General features: G+C 40.0%; 3 protein-coding genes across 4 annotated transcripts in view; 2 read left to right on the top strand and 1 right to left on the bottom strand.

Moving 5' to 3' along the window:
* Nucleotides 1–22,832, top strand: part of rabgap1l (RAB GTPase activating protein 1-like) — a 132,309-nt gene that overhangs the window by 52,745 nt on the left and 56,732 nt on the right. The window lies entirely within an intron of this gene.
* LOC148895894 (G protein-coupled receptor 52-like) lies at nt 1,460–5,115 on the top strand. Its single transcript, XM_089000882.1, has one exon. The coding sequence runs from the start codon at nt 3,201–3,203 to the stop codon at nt 4,368–4,370; it is 1,170 nt and encodes a 389-aa protein (XP_088857008.1). The 5' UTR covers nt 1,460–3,200; the 3' UTR covers nt 4,371–5,115.
* tmem38a (transmembrane protein 38A) overlaps nt 19,663–22,832 on the bottom strand; it is a 211,604-nt gene continuing 208,434 nt past the window's right edge. The window contains exon 7 of the transcript XR_016115506.1: nt 19,663–19,693. The gene's annotated coding sequence lies outside the window, so the exon portion shown is untranslated. The remainder of the gene's footprint in view (nt 19,694–22,832) is intronic.

Below are 22,832 nucleotides of genomic sequence, written 5' to 3'. Positions count from 1 at the left end.
ATTCACTTCCATTTATCCGGGAATTGAAAATATGACGTAGAGCGCCATTCCCATATTTGTTCGGGTTTTGTGTTTGTCATGCTTGGGTACCGATAAAGCGCTGGTCAAACCTCTAGCAACGTTTTTTTTTTTTTTTTTTTACAAAGGGGCGGCATTTCCATTTTTTCCATTTTAGCGCTCTTTTTCCAGCTTCAGCTGTTAAAGCACTATATAAACCAATATGTATTGATGAAAAGGTTTCTTCCTCCGTCATCTGTACTTCTTTGAAGGTGTCTCTCCTCATCTAAAAAGCTTCGTCAGCGAACTAAAGTAGTGCTACAGACAGAGAAAGAGTGAAGCAATTCTCGAAACAAGAAAATGGCTGCCAACATTTTTTTGTCCTCTCTTCCCCGCCCCCAGTCTTCGGTTAAAGCCACGTGATTGGTCAAGAACACAGCAGCGAGGGGAGGTGGTTTAAACAAGAAAGAGACAGGCAGATGACAGAAAGAGAGTGACAAAATGGATAGAAAACAGTGAAATTTTGAACCGTTTCAACTTTGATAGTTCAAAGGCAGTGTGTCGACTGCAAGGTTAAAATTCCATTCAATCAAGCTCGACAAATAACCCGTACAAGCCATCTGTACACTTCATGCAAAAAGCTATCAACCCAGCTAAACAGAACACAATTGATGAGGAACTAGATAAAATTGTCACAGAGAAAGCACCTACAAGGGATCATTCCTCAAGATGGTGAAAGAAGAAGGCTACGTTCCTCATCAAGTGTTTAATGCTGATGAAACCGGCCACTCCCGGCCACTACAGTACAGTTTATTTCTTTAATTATAAAATCATAGCACATTTATTCTACATAAAATAATGTATATTTTGTGTAGTTTTAAGGCTTAGAAAATTGCGTTTTATGGGGACCTGCGAACGGATTATTCTCACTTTAATGGTTTCCTATGGGAAATTAATTTTTGGGATACCCACTTTTTGGCTTACACACTCTGTCTGGGAACCAATTAAGTTCGTAAGCCAAGGTATCACTGTACTTGAAGATTTGAATGGAAAATCAATCTAACTTGAATATGCAATAGTTTTAAAACCAGTTTATTATGAGCTGCGTCCTAAGACAAATGACACGACTGTAGGTGAGATGACAAAATTAAATTGAGTGGGGAAACTCAGATGAAAAGTGAAAAATAGAAACCCTCTCTGGCTTCTGCTTAATACACAAAATGTGAGATATTGCTAATATTTAGAAGACGTCCCACTGGGAAAAGCTATTGTGATGGACAGAATGATGCCTTGGAGCCTCAGGTGAATCGCACAGTAGAGTCACTGAACAGTCAGCAGGCTGAGAGAGCAAGGAATAGGGAGGGTGTGTGTGTATCCATGTGTGTGTGTGTAAAGAGAGATTGAGTGTGCGTGCTAGAAAGACTGTGTAGTGCGAGAGGGAGGGAGGCAAGTGTAAGCCAGTCACAGCATCTCTCCTTACTGCACCAGAGCTGAGGGACTCTTCGTCCCATTGTTTCGCTTGCTGCAAAATTAGCACAGTTCCATCTACATAGGCATCATCTTTTTTCAGTTGCTTTGTACATTCTGCTTTTAGGACTATCGTTGCCTTTGTGTCCCCCGCTCTAATGGATTTATATTTGAGGAAAATGGCTCATCCTGATTCTGAAATACAAGGAATATTTCGCAGAGGACAATATTGAAGACTGGGACTTTTCTTTTCAATCTTTTTTTTTTATTTGTTATTTGTATTTTTTGCTGCTCGAACGGATTTCCCTTTTGTTGCGCAGCATTTTTTTTCTCTTTAGAGTGACATACCGAGAGAAGAGTTGAAAGGCAAGAGCCCCAACCCTCTACCACAGAATGCTTTGCATTTAAGGGCGAAGGCAAGTTACAAAATCTGTGGTCACAAGAAGCACCAGAGGGGGAAAAAAATGGGCTAATTTCCCTTTATTTGACGTGCTCTTCTGAATACAAGAGTTGAAAGAGAGGAAAAAAGTGGTCAATGGATTGTCCCTAGTCTCTCCCTGTGTGCCACTGGATTGCTGAGGAGTTCAAGAGTGAAGCGCTGAGTTATTCAGATGGCCTCTCGTAGCTCCTAAAGAGTCCCTTTCACCTTCCTGCATGGGGGTATGAGATTTCATGTTTTCAAAAGACCCTGCGACCGTTTGATGCACCTGTTGTCCTCAAAATCCAAAGGAATTTTTTGCACTTGTGGTTACATGCATCGAGGACCATTTTTGCAGCACTACCAGTGTTGAAAAGACGTTGTACAGTACTTTGGTACCTTGCTTTTTTCTTTTTGTTCTTCTTGAAGAAAAACAAACAAACAAAAAGATTGCTCATGGTTGCCTTGATACGCTCAACAGACCGGTTGTGCTGAGAGAATTGTGACATTATCTCCTGTGGAGATCCCAATGTTTTTTTTAGTCTCTGTCTGTGTTTTGACTCTCACAATGGTTAGGCATACATGAGCTCCAGACAGTGACAAGAGGACCACTAAAATAAAGGAAGCTTGCTGTTGAATTAGAAAAACAGAGCATCCGAGAACTCAAGATGTGATACACAATTGTTACTTTTCTAGCACCAAGACTCCCAAGGGAGGATTCCCTCTCTGAAAGAAATTCCCCCAATGCATCTCCACCTTTGTGAAAAACGGAGAGCCAAAAATAGCTAATATGTATCTTACCAATGTAATTTCCTCCGGGAATCAATTCATTCCGGCAAACATTTTGTTTGAGACATTAAGCTCTTCATTCATAAGGTTTCTTCAACCTCTTTCATCGCCGTCTTTGTAAAAAGAGGCAATGCTTTCTGTCTCTTGTTGTTAGCTCTTTTAAAATGGGAGATGAAGGCCCCATGCTGGCAAGGAAAGAAGCACGAATCTCACCTTTGTGACAGATGCTCACTTCAGCTATAATTTGACACTGTTTTTCTTTTTTTCCCCCCTCGCTACTTTTAAACGCAACCTTGCTTTTTCGTGAACCATGCCGTGCCGGTGGAAAAGCAGGACCTGGTCCCATCCCTCCAAAAGCCTCCGGACGATTTTGTTTCTGCCGGTGTTCCCTTGATTGAGATTCATCAATGTGAGAGTCAGGTGAAAGAGAGCAAGGTTAGCGTATTAAGCTCTATTAAGTGAAGGTGGCTACAGGGACTTGGAACGGTGGGAGAGGAGTAGGCCATTTTCGGTTTCATGCTTTTGCCCTATGGAAGTTGAAACACAGATCCGTCTCACTCGGGTCCAGCTTGGAACAATGAATCTGTCTGACATGCAGACTGACCCGATGCTCTCGCCAAATAGCAGCAGCCGTGGAGATGTATTTTCCGGCAGTACTTCAAACCACTCGTGTCCTTTAGGCTGGGGCTTGAAAGAAGGTTTAGAGGCTTGTATCCTGGAGACTGCTGTTGTCGTCCTCCTGACGGTGCTCATCATTGTCGGCAACTTGACGGTTATCTTCGTATTCCACTGCGCACCGCTGCTCCATCACTACAACACCAGCTACTTTATCCAGACCATGGCCTACGCGGACCTTCTGGTTGGTCTCAGCTGTCTGGTGCCTACTCTGTCTCTGCTCCACTACCCTGCTAGCGTCCAGGAGCCCATCACCTGTCAGGTCTTCAGCTACGTCATCTCCGTTCTCAAAAGTGTCTCAATGGCCTGTTTGGCATGTATCAGCGTGGACCGTTATCTGGCCATCACGAAACCGCTTTCATACAACCAACTGGTGACACCATGTCGTCTGCGGGCTTGCATCACCCTTATATGGGTTTACTCCAGCCTGGTTTTCTTGCCCTCTTTCTTTGGATGGGGCAAGCCAGGCTATCACGGGGACATTTTTGAGTGGTGCGCACAGTCTTGGCCTACCTCAGCCCTCTTTACGGGTTTTGTTGTCTGCCTGCTGTATGCACCTGCCGCACTTGTGGTCTGCTTTACCTACTACCACATATTTCGCATTTGTCAGCAGCACAACAGGGAGATCAGTGAACGCCGGGCACGATTTCCAAGCCAAGAGATGGAAACTGTTGAAGGGGACAGAGATGGAAATCAAGGAGGACACGGACCGGATCGACGCTACGCGATGGTGCTCTTCCGCATCACAAGTGTGTTCTATATGCTCTGGCTACCTTACATCATATACTTTGTTTTGGAAAGCTCCCATGTCCTGGACAGCCCAGCTCTTTCCTTTATTACCACTTGGCTCGCAATTAGCAACAGTTTTTGCAACTGCGTCATCTACAGCTTGTCCAATAGCGTGTTCCGATTGGGCATGCGCAGGCTCTCGCAGACAATTTGCTCCTTCAGTCACTGTGCTGCTGATGATAGGGACTTTGGGAAACCTAAACCACGGAAAAGAGCAAACTCCTGCTCCATCTGAATATGGGACTTTGTTCAATATGAGGACGCTCTGTGTACATTGACAACTACGTAGAGGGAATCCTTATTGAATATAATGTGGTTGTTATGTTTCTCATCAAATTTTAAGATGTAATATATTTAGAATTATACCAAAATGACATTTTGTTGAGGATATCGAGGGAGCAAAATGTATTTCCAAAATGCCAACTCACAAACGTGTTTGGACGTTGTTGATGGCTTTTAATTGCTACACGGCCATGTTTTCTTTGGGTTTTCGAAAGTGAACAAACCTAGTTAGCTAAGTGGCATGTGAAACTGTCAATTTTGTATGGACAACGAAGCAGTTCGTGATTTTGAAACACATACGCACTTCAGACAGAACTTTTGATCTGAACAATTAGTTAAAACTGAAATTGGTCATTTTCAATTTTTGTCGAGGGTGGGCAGAAAATTAAATTTCAAAATGCTTTTGTTTACATATGTTGCTAGGATTACATTATTTTACACATCAAATTAAATATTGAAATTTACACCGACCTTATGGTGTGTAAAGTCGTATATGATAGCTGCCACACACTCAACAAATACACATCATTTTCAGATCGAAAAATACAAAAACACATTTTTATTTGGCGGGCACTACCTGCAGAATATGCAAGAGATATTTTGACATACAGAAAATGCAATTCCAACAAAGTGATCAGATAAGCACCTCGATCTTTATATATACGGTAGACCCAAATCTATATATCTATAAACCTCTCTTTCTCTCTATCTAGCTATCTAGCTATGTAGCTATCTAGCTATGTAGCTATCTAGCTATATATATATATATATATATATATATATATATATATATATATATATATATATATACAGTAAAGTCTCGTAATATCGATATTCTCGGGAGTCTGAAAAAATTTCGATATAACTGGACTATCGATATATCCGATCCTGCGGCATGTAAATTTTCTCCGCGTTCATAGAAATAGTATCGTAATAAGCAGTACTATCGATATAACGAGACTTTACTGTATATGAGCTATAGATATATATATATATACAGTAAATATATGGTTATGATTCTCACAAGTGCATTCTACAACAGAGTTTTCAATATATTCTTAGACTTTCGATCCGTAACGTTACTAAAAATGGGCATTCAACTGAAATTTCAATTGATGAGGCAAACGACTGTCAAGTTTTATAAAATTTTTACTATATTTAGATATTTTCCATTGGACAAAAAATATTCTGAGGCAATATTTCTCTTGGCACTAAAACTGATCTATTGAACACTTGTCATTTATTAGGGTTGCTGGTGAGCCTTTTTCTTTCGGTGAAAGGCAGGGTGCATACGTGAGCAATTGCAAGTGACCTCATTGCAGAAGCACTGAAAGGTCTGTAGGGAAAAAAATGTGGTAACTGATTCTGAAACCCCATCATTGTTTTGGAAAACACAAATACGATGTAGTAAAATCACCCTAGTCAAATGATCATTGTTGAGAAATATGACACCATTGTCAACATTTGCTCACAGTGACAATTCCTCCAATCAGGCCTAAGCTGTACATGTGCACCATTTTGGCTTATAGGCGTAGACCCTATCTCAATATTGTCTACGTTGAAATAGTCCAGTGCTAAACTTAACCCTCATGCTAATCTTTTAGTTCCGGTTGCTGAAATTAATTCTGTCTCTTATTTTAACACTACGTTAACACACGTTAGACGTATACGTCTGTATAAGCTCTCAGTCATACAGGAATGGTCCATCGATAAAAAAGGTTTCTTCAGCCGTGATCTTCTTTGAAGGTGTCGAACGTTTCATTCCTCATCCGAAAAGCTTCATCAGTGAACTACACTTTTACTGGCAGCTATGGTCCCTACTATTAGAGCTGGAACCGCCACCTCTGTCCATTAGGGATATAAATAGGGCCAGAGTTAGACATATAGTTTCCTCGAGTCATTTGATTCTAAATGTTTGTTCTGTCATACAGGTTTTATAAAAATCCTCTCTACTTAAAGGACAACCGACACCATTCTTTGTTTCCTAACAGAAAAACGTTTTATAGCATCTAAAATACCCAAAACATGCTGGCTGATATTTCTGGGTCAAATGCAAAACACCAATAAAAATGAGTTAGTGTCCCAAAACTACTTCAAAATGACCTTGTTTGTGACGTCACGCCAGGATGTCTTGCCTTGCTCTAGAATCAAAACAATGGCTTTAGATTCGAAGAAGATGCTTTCTTGTTACTCATCCAGTTATGAATATGATTCAAATAGTTCAGAATAGGAAAGCATAAATGTTTGCAATTGATTAAAGAAGTACTTGCGTATCAATTCGAGCCGTCAGGACTCCAATGTCGCATCGCAGAAAATGCACAAGACAGCGCCCAAGCTCCGTTGGAAATGGGCTGATTTGTCTGCTGGGAATTTGTGTCAACTAGTATCAAATAGTAGTCTGAGTGCAACACACAACGATTCACCATGGCGTTATTTATGCTTTTTCCTTCGAATTTCACCATCAAAACGAAGTTTTCAGACCAAACAAAGTACCCTAAATGCATTGTGTGTTGCTTTCTCGGTCAGGGGCGTTCCAGACGTGACGTCACGGTAGATATCATCACCAACTCAAACACAAGACTTCCTGAATATTCAGCGCGAGTCTTAAAACGTAAAATATATCTATATGCCGTGCAATCTGTAAAATACTCTCAGTAGAAGTCATTTCAAGTGATTTTACAAATTATGGACACAACTTGTCCGGAGGCAGCGGTTGTCCTTTAAGTGGGTTTCAGTGGGACCCATACTTCATAAACTCTCTAATGATTGGACATATCAAAATTATCAATACTTTGTCAAACAGTCAGACTAAACCTCTGTTATCATAAATCGTTTTTGTTGCTTTTATTGTGGCTTTGCTCAGCTTCTCCGAAAACTCCCAAGCTTGCCCCTTTCGCTCTTGTCATTTTGTATTTGACGAGACCAAAAGTGTAACCTAACTGTCCAAATGTTTATTATACTAAAATGTATTTCCAAGGCCATGACAATACTGTTAACTTCACACTGACGGATTTATACAACATATATCTGTTTTCAACTGATGACTTCTCTGTTATTAGCATAGTATTCTTTCGGAAAATCTGAAATCATCTGAAATTATGTGGCTTGTTAGCTTCAGACTAGAAATCGACGCATGCTAAACAATAATGGAAACCTTACTTAGTTAGCTAAGGAGATGTCATTCCTTTTATCTCAGTTGGTCTTGTGCCGTCAAGTGGGAACATGTTCAACTGTCAGATGTCTAAATCGTATCTTTCAAATGATAACCTTTGTCTAGATTTTGTGGCATTGGCAACCTGGCATAGAAAAGTAATGTCAAACACAAACACAGAATAGTTGTGTTAAATGCTGTCTGCTCTGTACATTGGATACTGTGTGCTTTTTCTCTGGTGGTAGTGCGATGCCATTGATATCCAATATGTCGGGCCTGAATTTTTTGCATACAGTTATGGGAACGATACAGCAACAATAGTGCTAAACCCGTATGACTTAGTTGTTACCAAAAATGGTCAAATTTGAAATGTGATTGTCCGAGTGGATTTACAGTATTTGGTCAGAGATTTCACAAATGATTTTTTTTTGTTTTGTTGTGAGTTTTACAGGGTGACGTGGAATTTGTTTCCAATGTGTTTTAGGATCATAGTTTGAAATATTCAGGGGGCATTCATTCTTGTGTTAAAAAAAGGCTCAAAGGAAATCAAAACAATTTCAAGTTGAGTAAAATTTGGGATTTGATGATGTTAAATATTTATTTCAAGAAAACACTGTAGGCCTGTGTATAAACTGTTACATGTAAATGACTGTACTGTAAAGCGTGGGTGTTTCAAACTTGTTGTACAGCGCAGACACACAAAAAAAGAAAATGTACCCATGGTGTGCTTCTAATGTTTTGACTGTAGGAAGCAGTGTGATGTTAGCACAGTATCTATTTTTTTATTTTGGAAATTTTGCCAAAGGCCTTGGTTTTGCTGTTGCTGCCAACCAAATAAAGGTGACAATAACAGTAAATTCACACGTGATTATTATCTCATAAATAATTCATCAGACTGCAGTCTGAACAATACAGTACAGTCATACCTCGGTTTTCGACCATAATCCGTTTCAGAAACTGGTTCAAAAAACGATTTGTTCAAAAACCGAAACAGCACTTTCCATTAAAATCAATGTAAAAAATCTTAATCCGTTCAAAGTCTAGAAAACAAGTTTTTAACTATTTCATCGCATAAACCGGATAAAAACTTAATAATAGAGCAGGTCATGTGTAAAATTCTATACAAACTAAATTTAACAAATTTTCTTTCTGCCACGGGGCGTGTTGGCACCTATCCCAGCTGTCTTTGGGCAAACACAGGGCACACTAACTTTTCAAACCATCCTCTGCTTGCTTTAAAATCATACTATTCAGGAGATCTTAACCAAATATGTCAGCATTTTCGCAAAAATAAAACAACAACAATAATGCAGCGGTCACGTGACATATAAGGAAGTGACGTATAAGGAAGCGGAGGGTAGTCCAGTGATGCATTCAGATGTATTTTCTCAGTTTGGTTGAGAACCAAATTTCGGTTGTATACCGTTCGAAAACCGAAGTTTGACTGTATATGGCAAAAGTGCAATAATAGTCTGTGTAATATATGCATCACAGAAACGTGGAATATGTTTCATCGGAAATTGTGTGTTTTTAAGAACAGATTTTAAAGTATTGTGTTGACTCACAAGTAAGTTAGTCATCTTTTTGTGAGGCTATAGTATATCGATGCAACACTACGTTAAAGCAGCAAGATAAGCAGAGCTGCAGATTTGACATTGAACAGTTTTTGCTAACAGTGTTATCTTTTTACTATTTTCTATTAAGACACTGGAGAATAGGTTTTAAATTGTGGGGGGAAATTGTATAGTGGCACTAAACCCAAGATGTAAAATATTCCAAATTAATGTGTATATCTTTTTCTGAGTTGGAATTTGGTCAGAAAATATGTTTAAAACATTGCACTAGCATTTGTATTCTGCCTAATAGGAGCTTCTATTTTTAGGTTCTTTTCTTTTCCAGAATGCAAATTTGCACAAGTTTGAATGTGTTGTTCCATTTTGCCCAAAGCACAAAAGTGCCAGTTTGGAAAAACAAAACATAACAAATCAAAGGACGCAAACATTTTTTAAATCATAATTCAAGATTGATGCTTCTAGATCAGTGGTTCTGAACTTTGTTTGGGGTTAAGAGGCAGTTCATATGAAGATTCACCTAACCCTTCATTCGTGAATATTTTTTTTTTTACAAATTCAGCCATAAAAAACACATTTATTAAAAACAGAAAAAAGTAAATAAAATTTCAAGATAAGTACCGTGATACCTTGGCTTACGAACTTAATTGGTTCCCAGACATTGTGTAAGGCAAAAAGTGTGTATCCCAAAATATAATTTCCCATACGAAACCATTAAAATGAGAATAATCAGTTCCCAGGTCCCCATAAAACATCTACTTTCTAATTTTCGAAGCCTTAAAACTACATAAAATATATCGATGAGAAGGTTTCTTCAGCCGTCATCTGTACAAAAGTGAAGGTTTCGGACGTTGGGGGGGCGCGGGACCCCCCCCTGTGGCCCCACTGATTGTTCCTACATTCCTGACTAACGATTGGCCTATTACACCCACTCCCCCCGGTATCACCTCATCAGCATAACGACCCTCATCAGCATTGCGAAAGTTGCCTAACCTGTTTTGCCTGAGCAGGCTATTGTATGAACGATCCAAATTGAACCTCACACCACCAGACCGGTTTAATGAAGGATTTTGTTGTTTTATAAGAATCGCCTCTTTTACCCCCCCAACCTGAGAGTAGGGACCTATCATAGCTGTGTCCGGCGCCACCAGGTCTGGACATTAGGGATATATAAATGGGGCCGATACGACCAGTCAGACTTTAGTTCGCTGACGAAGCCTCTTGGATAGGAGGCGAAACGTCCGAAACCTTCACTTTTGTACAGATGACGGCTGAAGAAACCTTCTCATCGATGGACCACTCCTGTACGACTGAGAGCTTACACAGACGTATTACATAAAATATACTTTATTTTATGTACAATAAATGTGCTACGGTATTATAATCAAATAAATAAACTGTACTGTATAATAAAGTCCTTTTATTTACCTTTGTGATGGTCGTTAATGGCTTGATGGAATGACAATGACAGCTTTTTGCATAAAGTGTCTCAAGGAGCTCTGGGTTGTCCATCTTGGACGTTGTGATATTGCAACAGATGCAAGCAGACACATTAGAAACATCATTAATAGCTGGTTCCTTTACTTGTCTTTTCATTTCAAATTGAACTGATGGCTAGTGCGGGTTATTTGTGGAGCCTGATTGATGGGAATTTTAACCTTGCAGTCTACACTGTGCCTTTGAACTATCAATGTTGAAACTAGTCCAAATTCCACTGTTTTCTATCCAATTTGTCACTCTCTCTCTCTCTCTCGTCTGCCTGTCTCTTTAATGTTTAAACCAACTCCCCTCATTGCTGCGTTCTTGACCAATCACGTGGCTTTGCCCGACGACTGAGGGCGGGGAATAGATGACCAAAACAAGCTGGCTGCCATTTTCTTTGAGGAGAATGGGCTCGTTCGCGAACGACACATCTCATTGTGGCAGGTCCGTATGTATCCCGAAAAATAGTTCGTATGCCAAGGTAAAATTTCCATGAATTTAACGTTCGGAAACCGAAAAGTTCGTAAGCCAAGGGGTTCGTAAAGCGAGGTATCAGTGTATGTTTTTTTCCGATATACTATCAAATGGTCACATTTCCCACAGCACTAATTGGACAAGCAATGTAATGTGATCATTTGCGGTCAGTGCTGGACCTAGCGGGTGTTGCATAACTAACTGACATGTTGAGTAAGTTGTGTCTTAACCCCCACGGCAGAGGCTCTGTCGAATTCTTGAAACCGATTCACCAAAGGCTCAGTGGTTGGATCGAACCCAGGTTGAGAACCACTGTTCTTGATGCTGCTGTGGGGGGTTGCCCATATTGCCCATATGAACAACATCCACTCAGTAGAATATGGCACTGATGAACCATCCATGTCAGACAAGTCAACATCCCGACTCTTAATCTTCAAAGAACAATAATGCCACACGCACGGGACGGCAGAGTGAGGGAAGAAACACACTTTTGCAACACTTCCCACACAGTCCAGAGAGTTCATAGATTTGTTTTCAAGCTATTTTTAACACTTTGATTCTACTTCTGTCACAATTTGCACAATTTGGTAATGGACCCCAAAAAAGCAGGCAGGCATGATGGAGGAGCAGGGTGTCTTTAACAAATTATATTAAAATAAAGTCAGCAGGAACAAAATATAAAACATCAAAGTCATCAGAACAGAAATGTCCAAAGTATCAAACAAAACCACGAGTAAAATATGACAAGATAAAACAAACCTGACAGGGTGAAACAAACATTGACCTCACACTGAATGGTCATGCCGGGAGTCCTTTTAACTGCCACTGATTAAAACGACCAAAACCTGTGGAGCTGCAGGCGAGGCTAACATTACCACCTGTTGGTCGCCAACCGAAACAAAATAACATTGGGCCTATTTGGCCTAAAATGATCAGCTTTAGGACTGCAACTACTTTTCCCCCTCCAAAATAATCAATTTAGTTGTTTTCAATTAACTCATTCACTGCCAGACGTGCAAAAATGTGTCCACTCCAGTGCCAGGGTTTTTGTCATTGTCACTCAAATTCCAGGATCAACAGAATATGGAGTTTTAGGACTACATAAAAAAAGAATAGAGTCTAAGGCTAAGACTATCTTCTTGCATTAGAAAAATGGGTTAATTCCGCAATTATATGGGTCTGGAGTTATATAAGCCTAAAATGGGGGTGAGTGTCCAAAATACAATGCAATACATACACATTGGACCTTTTATACATCCTGTAAATTGCATCTCATATATTATTTGTGAATGTTAATGCAATTGTTTCCAAATGAACTCATTCACTGACGGACATGTGCAAAAATGTGTCCATCCCAGTGCCAGGGTTTTTGTCATTTTCACTCAAATTCCAGGACCCACAAAATATTGAATTTTAGGACTACATCAATAAAAAAGAATAGAGTCTAAGGCTTAGACTATCTTCTTTCATTAGAAAAAGGGGTTAATTCCTAAATGATACAGGTCTGGAGTTATATGAGCTTGAAATGAGGCCGGCTTTCCAAAATAAGATGCAATAGATGCATACACTGGTTTATATAGCACTTTAACAACAGCTGAACAAACTGCCATTCGTGCTCACACTCGCAACTAGGGACATTTTGGAGTGTTCAATCAGCCTACCAGCATATCTTTGGAATATGGGAGGAAACCGGAATACCCGGAGAAAACCCACGTGTGCCCGGAGAGAACATGCAAACTCCATACAGGGAGGCCGGAGCCACGCTGCGGGCTCTGTATTACTCAATACAGCTATGTAGTATGAATATAAATGCCTAAATCGAGCAGTAAAGAAACAGTTCAAAAATATTTGTGATTTGACTATCACTGTCTTGTATTTGCAGCGATTGAGTAGTTAAAAGTTTGAGCCACCGTGTTTATTTGTAACAGTTGTTTGAATTAGTCTCTTTCATCTGTGAAAGATGGTGCATGATGCTCCTACCAAGAAACATTTCCTCGCTTGTACGATCGCCAGCCAGTCCTACAGCAGGTCCCGAGCTGAGGCACGCTCAGTATTCACTGGATAAGGAATTCCCTTTTCTTTGCACAATTGGCAGCATTCACTTGCTTCCTGCCAATTTTCCGCTTCTTTCCGTTTTTGATGGATTCGGACCACCTGACCTTCTTTGAGGTGGGAAAGTCATCATTTGATGAGAAGCTGCTAATTTCGGTTATGTGCTTGGCTGGCACAGGGTGGATTCATTGCAGTTCTGGTCTCATTTCAAATCTAGTCAATGTTCAACTAAAATAAGGAGCCAAGAAATGATTTCAGGATCTTAACCATCATGGGTGGGTTGCAGTGATAATCATCGAGAAATGCAGCAAAAAGACCAGAAAAACTATGCTGGCCTATCCTACCAGAATAATTAAAATGTTTAATTTTGGCTAATAATGCGTGATCCCAGGAAGCTCTTCACTTTATTTTTAGGCTTGTACACACAAATTGCTATTATATATACTGCCTGCTTTTCTGTTCCTCGCTTGGGCCATTTTAACAGTGGCGGGCCGTGGATTTTATAGCTAGGCCTTCAATAGTGCTATGTCTGAATCAATCCAGACTGACAAAACTGTGGTGTGTTTTACTACAAGTCCACTAGAGGGTGCCATTAGCCAGGAAAATAATTGACCGACCTTTCTTAACGATGTCCATTTTTTCTTGAAAAGTCCGTCTTGAAAATGGCTTTAACAATAAATCGCCAACCCAATCCATTTCTTCTCCTTCAGCCATTGTGGGTTGTCAAAACTGATATTAAAACAATACAACATATTTGCTTATGCAGCTTGCTATCGATACAGTATGCTAGCTCTGGCCAGTATGCTATTGTCACTAGCGGCTTGTGATCAGAGCAGTTTTCACAAACTGTGATTGGCTAGCGACTAGCCAATTATAGTTTGATCAACACCTTCAAGATTGCCAACTCGAAATCAGATTGGTTAGACCAACAGTTTGGTCTACGCATTTGATGCTCCAGGGCCCACATATCTTATAGATGGCTGAAATGTGATTGGTTAAAGGCGTGAATATGAAAACACATACCTGGAAGTAACGCAGCAGGAGAAAAGTAATGAAAGGAAGCAATTTGGAATTATTTAATTCATGGACTGATATTTTTAGGCCAGCAGAGAAGGCTTTGCATGACTCGACCGTCCGTCGCAGCATTTTAATAGCATTAAGAGTATTGAAAACAGTCAAATGACTCCCACAGTTTAAAGTCTTGCACTCGCCTTTGTTCTGTACGTTCCTGCTACCATCCTTATGTTCTCTCCTTCTTTTAATCTTGTTTGTGTTGTTCAGGCCAAAAAAAAAGAACAACAGGGTGTGAAGGGACCCTCACGATGACCCTCGCATATTTCTGGTTTGAACACATTTTCACAAGGCAGAACAGTTCAATTGTTTGTGAACTGTTTCGATTGATTACTATGAAAACGTTGCTAAACATGGACTGACAAATAAGAGCCTCAAAAGCTGCAACCAGTGAAGCGTTTTGTGATGAATATATTTCAGCCCCTCCTTGTGATACTGTACTGTACTGTACGGCTCCATTTCTGAGTGCAAAGTACTGCTGGTAAAGCAGACTGAGGCAGGTGCGAGATGCAAATTGCTTCTCCCAGAACGGATTCCTCTTCCGTGGAGCAAATGTTCCATGAAAGTCATTTATTGCTCCGTTTATTTCTATGTTGCTTATATTACTATTTGGTTCATGTGCAATTTGTTTTCTGTGCGATGGAAGCTCACAATCACTCCCCCTCCTCCTCCATACTACTCATTAGCAATATTTCTGGTTTGAACACATTTTCACAAGGCAGCAGCACTTGGCTAACTTAATTATCATACCTGTTATAAAAACGAGTTTCTCACATATTCATGATACCACATGGAGACATGCCTAAGGCTGATTGAAAATGAAAGCAGCTGCTTTGCCTTTGATGGTGGCAGTTTTCTGTCCATGGAATTTGGTGTGGTAAAATCAGTGGTCAACAGCATGGTACATACCCTCAAAGACCGCACTCAAAGAAAGGGGGTAACGAAAACTAGTCCGGCAGCCAAGATTATATGCTCGCGAATTTAATATTCGTAAAGCGAAATGTTCGGGAGCTAAAGCGTTCGTAAACTGAGGTATCACTGTACTTGATTGTGTTTTGTCCCGTGTATTATACACCTGACACCTGGCCTTGCTCAGATCTCGTTTTCAAACAGTGACGAAAAGAAAGATGTCTAAAATCCCATCTCAAAACTCACCTATTTCAAATGGCATTTTCTGTGTAGCTCTCTCTCTTGTTTCTATTTATAATTGTATTTTATTTATTGTATTCTATTTGTGATTGTATTTTATTTATTATAGTACCTATGCTTGTCTGTGACTGTAAAGTGTCCTTGAGAGCATTAAAATGCTCTTACAATATATTATTATTATTATTATTATTATTATTATTATTATTATTATTATTATTATAAAATGAGCGGTTAGTTGAAGTGCCTTTTTCAAACATGGTATCCTTACGTGCTGTTAACCGCGAGAAAAATTACAACTCTTGTTTCATTTCACAAGCATACATAAATGAAATGTAGAACCCTCTTGACCATTAAAATGCCACGGCATAGTTACAAAGGTTGATGAATTAGCAATCTGCTCAATCGGCCAGATGTTGCCACCCGCCCCAAAGCCCTCCGGGTGGAGCTGCTTGAAAATTCCATTGCCAACAACCAAGGATAAAGGTCTCAGGAGTTCTGTTTTTTTTAATTACAGTGCTGCTGTCCTTTTGCATATCATACCAACAGATTGTCTCCCTAAAGTAAAGAGACATAAGATGACAAAGGCAACGGTGATTGGCATGGTTATTTGTTGTCATGCACGGTGGATTATAAAAAGCCAACATTCTCCTGTTCAAATGCCAGCTTTATAAAAAATGGCATGACAAAACAAAGTTGGCATTTGAACAAAGGTGAGTATACTTTTGACTGCTGGCATACATGTTATGCTAACATGAACTCAGCGAGGCCGACGAAGGTGGAACTTTTTTATGAAAACTAAATCATTGTAAACCTTTTCAATCATGTTTGGAAATGCTTCTGTTACATGTGTTTATAACTGCTATCCCATAATTGACCGGCAAATGGCTGTGCTTTATTTTCTTGACATTCATTACGTTGGGTTGTTGTCACTTCCGGTACAGGTTTTACTTTCCGCGCTTGGTTATTTAAAGGACAAACGATACCTCCGGACAAGTTATGTCCATAATTTGTAAAATCACTTCAAATGACTTCGACTGAGCGTATTTTACAAAGCTTCCACCGCATCTAGCCATATTTTACGTTTTAAGACTCGCACTGAATACTGAATACTGAAAACTTCGTGTTGATCCGTGTTGATGGCAAAATTAGAAGGAAAACATAAATAACGCAATGGTGAATTGTTGTGTGTTGCACCAAGACTATTATTTGATACTAGTTGACACACATCAGCCCATTTCCAACGGAGCTTGGGCGCCATCTTCTGCATTTTCTGAGTGCTACATTGCTGTCATTGACGGCTCGAATTGGTATGGGAGGACTCCTTTAATCGATTGCAAACATTTATGCTTTCCTCTTCAGAACTATTTGAATCATATTCATAACTGGATGAGTAACAAGAAAGCATCTTCTCCGAATATGAAGCCGTTGTTTTGATTCTTGAGCAAGGCAAGACGTCTTGGCGTGACGTCTGAACTGGGGGCGGGACTTTCTGAAAATCCCCAATTCGCAGCTCAATTTGTTGTAGTTTTAGCACACTTTAAGTTATTTTTATTGGTGTTTTACATTTGACTAAAAATATCAGCCTGCGTGTTTTGGGTATTTTAGATTAGATTTTAGAACGTTTTTCTGTTTCTCAGTTAGGAAACAAAAAAATGGTGTCGGTTGTCCTTTAAGTTTCATGTTTACTGAGAAGACGACGAGAATGGACATGCTTTATCGCTGTACTGTTTAGCAAGGAAAAGATAAAAAGGACAAAGATCAAAACTTCCATTTTGGACGGAAAGCAGGCAAAGTGGTTTGTACGATTTTATTACATACGTTTTATCTCAGGGGTGTCAAAGTCATTTTTTGCCGCGGGCCACATTGTAGTTATGGTTTCCCCTCGAGGGCCGTCATGAATTTGGGGAACCCATTAGAATGTTTAAATCCCTTCCTATATTACATATAGAGCACACAGCAAATTAATGAATAAGTCGTTTTCAAATCTGAAGTCAAGAATAATGACTTTTATTGTGGTTGACATCCAGATTTTAGCAATCATCATGGAATTTAACAAGTTTGATTTGCTTTCGCGGGCCGAAAAAAATGATGTGGCGGGCCGGATTTGGCCCGCGGGCCTTGACTTTGACACCTGTGGTCTAAGGTTTTGTAACGCTGTATTGAATGTTTATGCAGCCCTAAAACTCAATATTCTGTGGGTCCTGAAATTCGAGTGACAGTGACAAAAACCCTGGCACTGGAGTGGACACATTTTTGGCACATGGCTGGCAGTGAATGAGTGAATAACATTTTCCTTCCATCTCCTTTTTTGACTCATGAAACCACTTGTCATTGTGGTTGCCATGGTTGTAGTGCTACTAAAATCCTTTCGGATTGGTGCGACTGTCACTCAAAGGCTTAGTGAGATATGAGTGTTCAGCTGTATGGAGCCAGTGACTATCAGTTTTATCTTGTTGATTTAGCAAAACGTGCCACCGCGCGTCAGCCAGTTCCAAGGGGCCACTTCACCTCTTGGGAATTATGTAATATAGCCGAATGAGCGTGATGGAGCACTAGCTTCTTCTGTACTTACCAGTAGTCGAGTGGTTAGCATGTCAACTTCTAACCGCAGAGGTTGAATTCCATCTACAGTCTTCCTGTGTGGTGTTTGCATGTTCTCCCTGCGTGGCCTGCATGGGTTTTCTCCGGGTGCTCTGGCTTCCAAGCGGGAGGGACATTTTGTCATAAATCCTTCCCGACGTGTAGGCATGAGTGACATGCAACTATCAGAAGTATTTGTTTGAGGTTATTGCTTCCCAATGATGGTGACACTTACATCCATGATTCACTTGCAATTTCCTCCCTGTACTGTGAATATCTTCACATTATTCTCAACAAAGATATGAAAAGTTTAAGCAGATGCTGTTTGTTTACTCGTGTGACTTGGATGAAGATCAGAATGCATTTTTTGAGCAATTTATGCAGAAACGCAAGAGTTTCATAAACTCTTTCCTCCCACTCTACTGGACTGTACAGTGGGAGGAAAAAGTATGTGTTGGGTGGGAAATTGAAATCAGTGCAACCCTTAAAGGACAACTGACACCATTTTTTTTCGTTTCCTGACATCAGAAAAGCGTTTTATAGCATCTAAAATACCCAAAACACACAGGCTGATATTTTTAGTCAAATGCAAAACATCAATGAAAATGAGTTAGTGTCCCAAAACTACTTCAAAATTGCCTCAAAATTGAGATGGCGAGTTTCAGTAGGTCCCGCCTCCTTGTTCGTGACATCACGCCAGGACGTCTTGCCTTGCTCTAGAATCAAAACAATGGCTTCAGATTCGGAGAAGATGCTTTCTTGTTACTCATCCAGTTATGAATATGATTCAAATAGTTCTGAATAGGAAAGCATAACTATTTGCAATTGATTAAAGAAGTCCTTCCGTATCAATTCGAGCCGTCAGGACTCCAATGATTGTCCGCTGGGAATTTGTGTCAACTAGTATCAAATAGTAGTCTTGGTGCAACACACAATGATTCACAATTGCATTATTTATGTGTTTTCCTTCTAATTTTGCCATCAACATGAAGTTTTCAGACCAAACAAAGTACCCAAAATGCATTGTGTGTCACTTTCTCGGTCAGGCGAGTTCCAGACGTGACGTCACGTCAGGAGCAAGACTTCCTGAATATTCAGCGCGAGTCTTAAAATATAGCTACATGCGGTGGAATTTTTGTAAAATGTGCTCAGTAGACGTCATTTCAAGTGATTTTACAAATTACGGACACAACTTGTTCGGAGGTGTCGGTTGTCATTTAAGCTAAGGACAGTAATAAATACGTTTCCACGTTGTGCTACATTTGGAGGAGAGTGTATCAGGAACCCTCAGTGAAACAATGCAAGTATTAACTCATTCACTACCATTCCTGAATTTAATTGTGAATTGAAAATATGACACGGGGCGCCATTCCCGAATTTCCGGAAAAAAATGACACAATCAAATCAAATTTATAAATGAACTGTAAACAGTTTGGTGTATATAACAGTATTCAATAGAAAACGTTGCTTAATTAAAAACAACACATTGACATCATATACTATCCTGTCATATAAAGCTTGTGTCTGCCATTTTGAATGGATTTCTACTTACAACCGTTTGACTTATGACCGTTTCGTCGGAACTGAACCCGGTCGTAAGTCGGATGTTACCTGTAATTTAGGAATGATCGCTTTTTTTTCTGATGACAAGACAGTCTAAGGTTTCTTACGCTGCATTGAATGTTTATGTAGTCCTAAAATACAACATTCTATCAGTCCTGGAATTCAAGTGACAATGACAAAAACCTGGAGTGGACACATTTGTGCACGTCTGACAGTGATTGAGTTACATTAAGTCAGTAGATGTAACTGTGCAAAAAAAGAAAACATGCTCCTAAAAAATAGGTTGGTTTGCTTCCAAATTGATGCGATCAAAAGATGGGCAGTTGGTTTGGACACATCAACAATTCTTTCCATTTGAGCTCAATGTGTGAAAGAAGCTACCTGTCGTTAAAGCTGGAGTTATAGCTAACATGGCTGCAGGCTACCATTAGTAGAAGCCTCTGATTTGTGTCTATCTCTCTTTTTTCTGTAAAGCCCTTGCCTTCACGACTTCCCTCCCTCCATGTTATCTCATCCTGTCATTGTCTATGTATCTTTCTTCTACACGAGGGGTGTCAAAATCATTTTTTGCCGCGGGCCACATTGTCGTTATGGTTTCCTCTTGAGGGCCGTTATGAATTTGGGGAACCCATTAGAATGTTTAAATCCCTTCAAATATTACATATAAAGCACACAGCAAATTAATGAATAACTCGTTTTCAAATCTGAAGTCAAGAATAATGACTTTTATTGTGGTTGACATCCAAAAATATGAAATTTTGGCTCAGATTTTAGCAATCATCATGAAATTTAACAAGTTTGATTTGCTTTTGCGGGCCGAAAAAAATGATGTGGCGGGCCGGATTTGGCCCGCCGGCCTTGACTTTGACACCTGTGTTCTAAACCATCGGTCTTAGCTTCTTTCATGCGCTCCTTATTTCCGTCTGTCTTGTTGTCTGCCTTTTTCAATCACTTTACCGGTCACCGGGGGATCTGCCTGAAAGATGCATGCAGTGTGAAGATGTAATACATGCATGCTGAGGGTGTCTTGCAGTGCTCATTATGAATGACCTTTGTATTTATTATGTCATATGACGTCATATTTCAGTTAGAACCTGTGCTGACATCTAATGCTGTATTCCAGCTCATCCGCGTGTGATTCTTCATCCATGTTGACATTTGAGTGGCAACGGTTGGTACCGTATTTTCAAACAAGATGCCGTTTTTGCCATGACCTCATATATATTTTAGTGCATATTACACCTATGTATACTGCCAATAGGTGGCCTCATTAATATCGATAAGGTCCTTTCCCATCCAAGCTTTAACTCTCTTTGCAATGACGCATCAAACTTCCATGTCAAACAACTTTGGGGAGGGGGAGTTGGTGAGAGAGAGAGAGATTGAGAGAAAGAGAGAGAGAGAAGTCGGCTGAATGCGGGTAGGGGAGAGGGGACGCTGGGATTGGCGCTGCGGGGGATTTGATTTGTAAATTCACAGAAAGGTAACACATCATGGAACGGTGCCTGTCAGTCACAGGAGCAGAAAGTAAAGTAGCACTTAGCTTGCCTGTTTGTTGGAAAAACATGACAGCAACAGCAGTGTAGATGCATAAAACGGACTTTGTCATGCATCGTAACTCTTGAGTCAGAGATTACACTTGCGAGAAATTGCCATCGTATTGCAAACATGTTCGTCCTAGTGCATCGTATCAGAATTATTTAACTGGAGCCTTTGATGATTATACTGTAGAGCATGTCACTGTCATTACAGGAGTTGTATTCGATAGATGGGTCGCTCCAAACACTCATGCAAATATAATATGCATACAATATACAATATGCATACATCCATGTCAGACTCGAGTTATTTTTTTTTAGATTTTTGGCATTTTCCACACGACAATGCACATCTGAGTATAAACCGCACCTTCAATTAATGGCTTATGTTCAAACTTTTGCTATATACTGTATAGGGCTCAATGTCTTAAGGTATATAGAATAGAAGCTAAAATAGTGGATGCGGTTGCTTGATGGAGGTACATTTAAGGGAATACAATACAATACAGTTTCTTGATATAGGACTGTCACAACCGCCGCAGTGTGTAACAGCATTTTTAATACTATATCCAAGAAATCTGAATATTGACCTATATATAAGGTGCATCAGATTATATTGTTGGCTTTTATGAAAATGTAATGCATTGAGGACAGCCTTATAGTTCAGAAAATACGCCACGGTCATTCAACTTTTACAGGTATCAATGTACTCTTTATTTTGATCAGCTAAATACAATACAATACAATACATTTTCATATTGATTGATATATCGCTTTAGCAACAGCTGAGGCTGTAGCAAAGCGCTTAACATGGTGTCAGAGATATTCGGTCGGACACTGTGGACAAAGGCTCGAACACAGAAAGATTGTCTTTTACTGCCGGCAGGGCACGGAGTCATTCATGACAGACGCCTGAATTCTGCAACCCTCTGCCAAGCTATTTATTGGGAGTATATGCAAATTAAAATGATACATTAGTAAAACATAGTTTTCTTGATTAGATACTACGCCTCTGGACGTTCTAAGCACCAACAGCTGTAAGCAATAAAACATATATTTTAATTCGTTGTCTTTTCCATGAACTGATAGATTTGTAACATGGCTAATGAGCTCGTCCTGTGAGGGACGTTCAAGTCCTAATTTCTGTCGAAGGAAGGAGTTAACCAAGTACTAAATTATGTCCGAGGCGAGATCTCCTAGATGAAGATGACAGGCTATGTCTGTTCAATTCAGATTGACCCATGGTTTCTGTGCTTTCATTGTGTACTCGAGTCGCACATGTTCACTAAGCATATAACATGAAACCTTTAAATATGATAACTTCTATTCTGTCTATCACATGGATAGCTATCATATACAGGAAATAAAGCAGCGACAGAGATAGTAGAAAGCACCAGGGAGTAAGGCCAAGATCAAGTTGAAATTATGGTGGTGTGAGGTTCAATTTGGATCGTTCTTACAACAGACCTCTTAGATTGTTAGCACTAAGGCTTAGTCATGCTGTTGAGGTGATACCAGGGCTACTGGGCAATCAGGGCCAGAGCTACCAGCAAATGTCTGACACCTTCAAAGAAGTACAGATGACGGCTGAAGGAATCTTTTCATCAAAAGTCAAAATCATGCTGAGTCGAATGCCAAAGAGTACAAGTGAGTTTTTCGGCGGGTTTTAAAGGTGGGCAGCGAGGGGTCTTGCCGAATGTTCAGTGGCAGGTCATTCCAGAGACTGGGACCAGCAACGGAAAAGGCTCCATCCCCTCTCAGCCTCCGTTTAGTTTTTGGCACAT

Source organism: Hippocampus bargibanti, linkage group LG07 (assembly GCF_051943395.1).
Source record: "Hippocampus bargibanti isolate YZ-2025 linkage group LG07, ASM5194339v1, whole genome shotgun sequence".
In the NCBI taxonomy this organism is placed as follows: domain Eukaryota; kingdom Metazoa; phylum Chordata; class Actinopteri; order Syngnathiformes; family Syngnathidae; genus Hippocampus; species Hippocampus bargibanti.
This window is presented reverse-complemented; position numbering and strand designations above follow the sequence as displayed.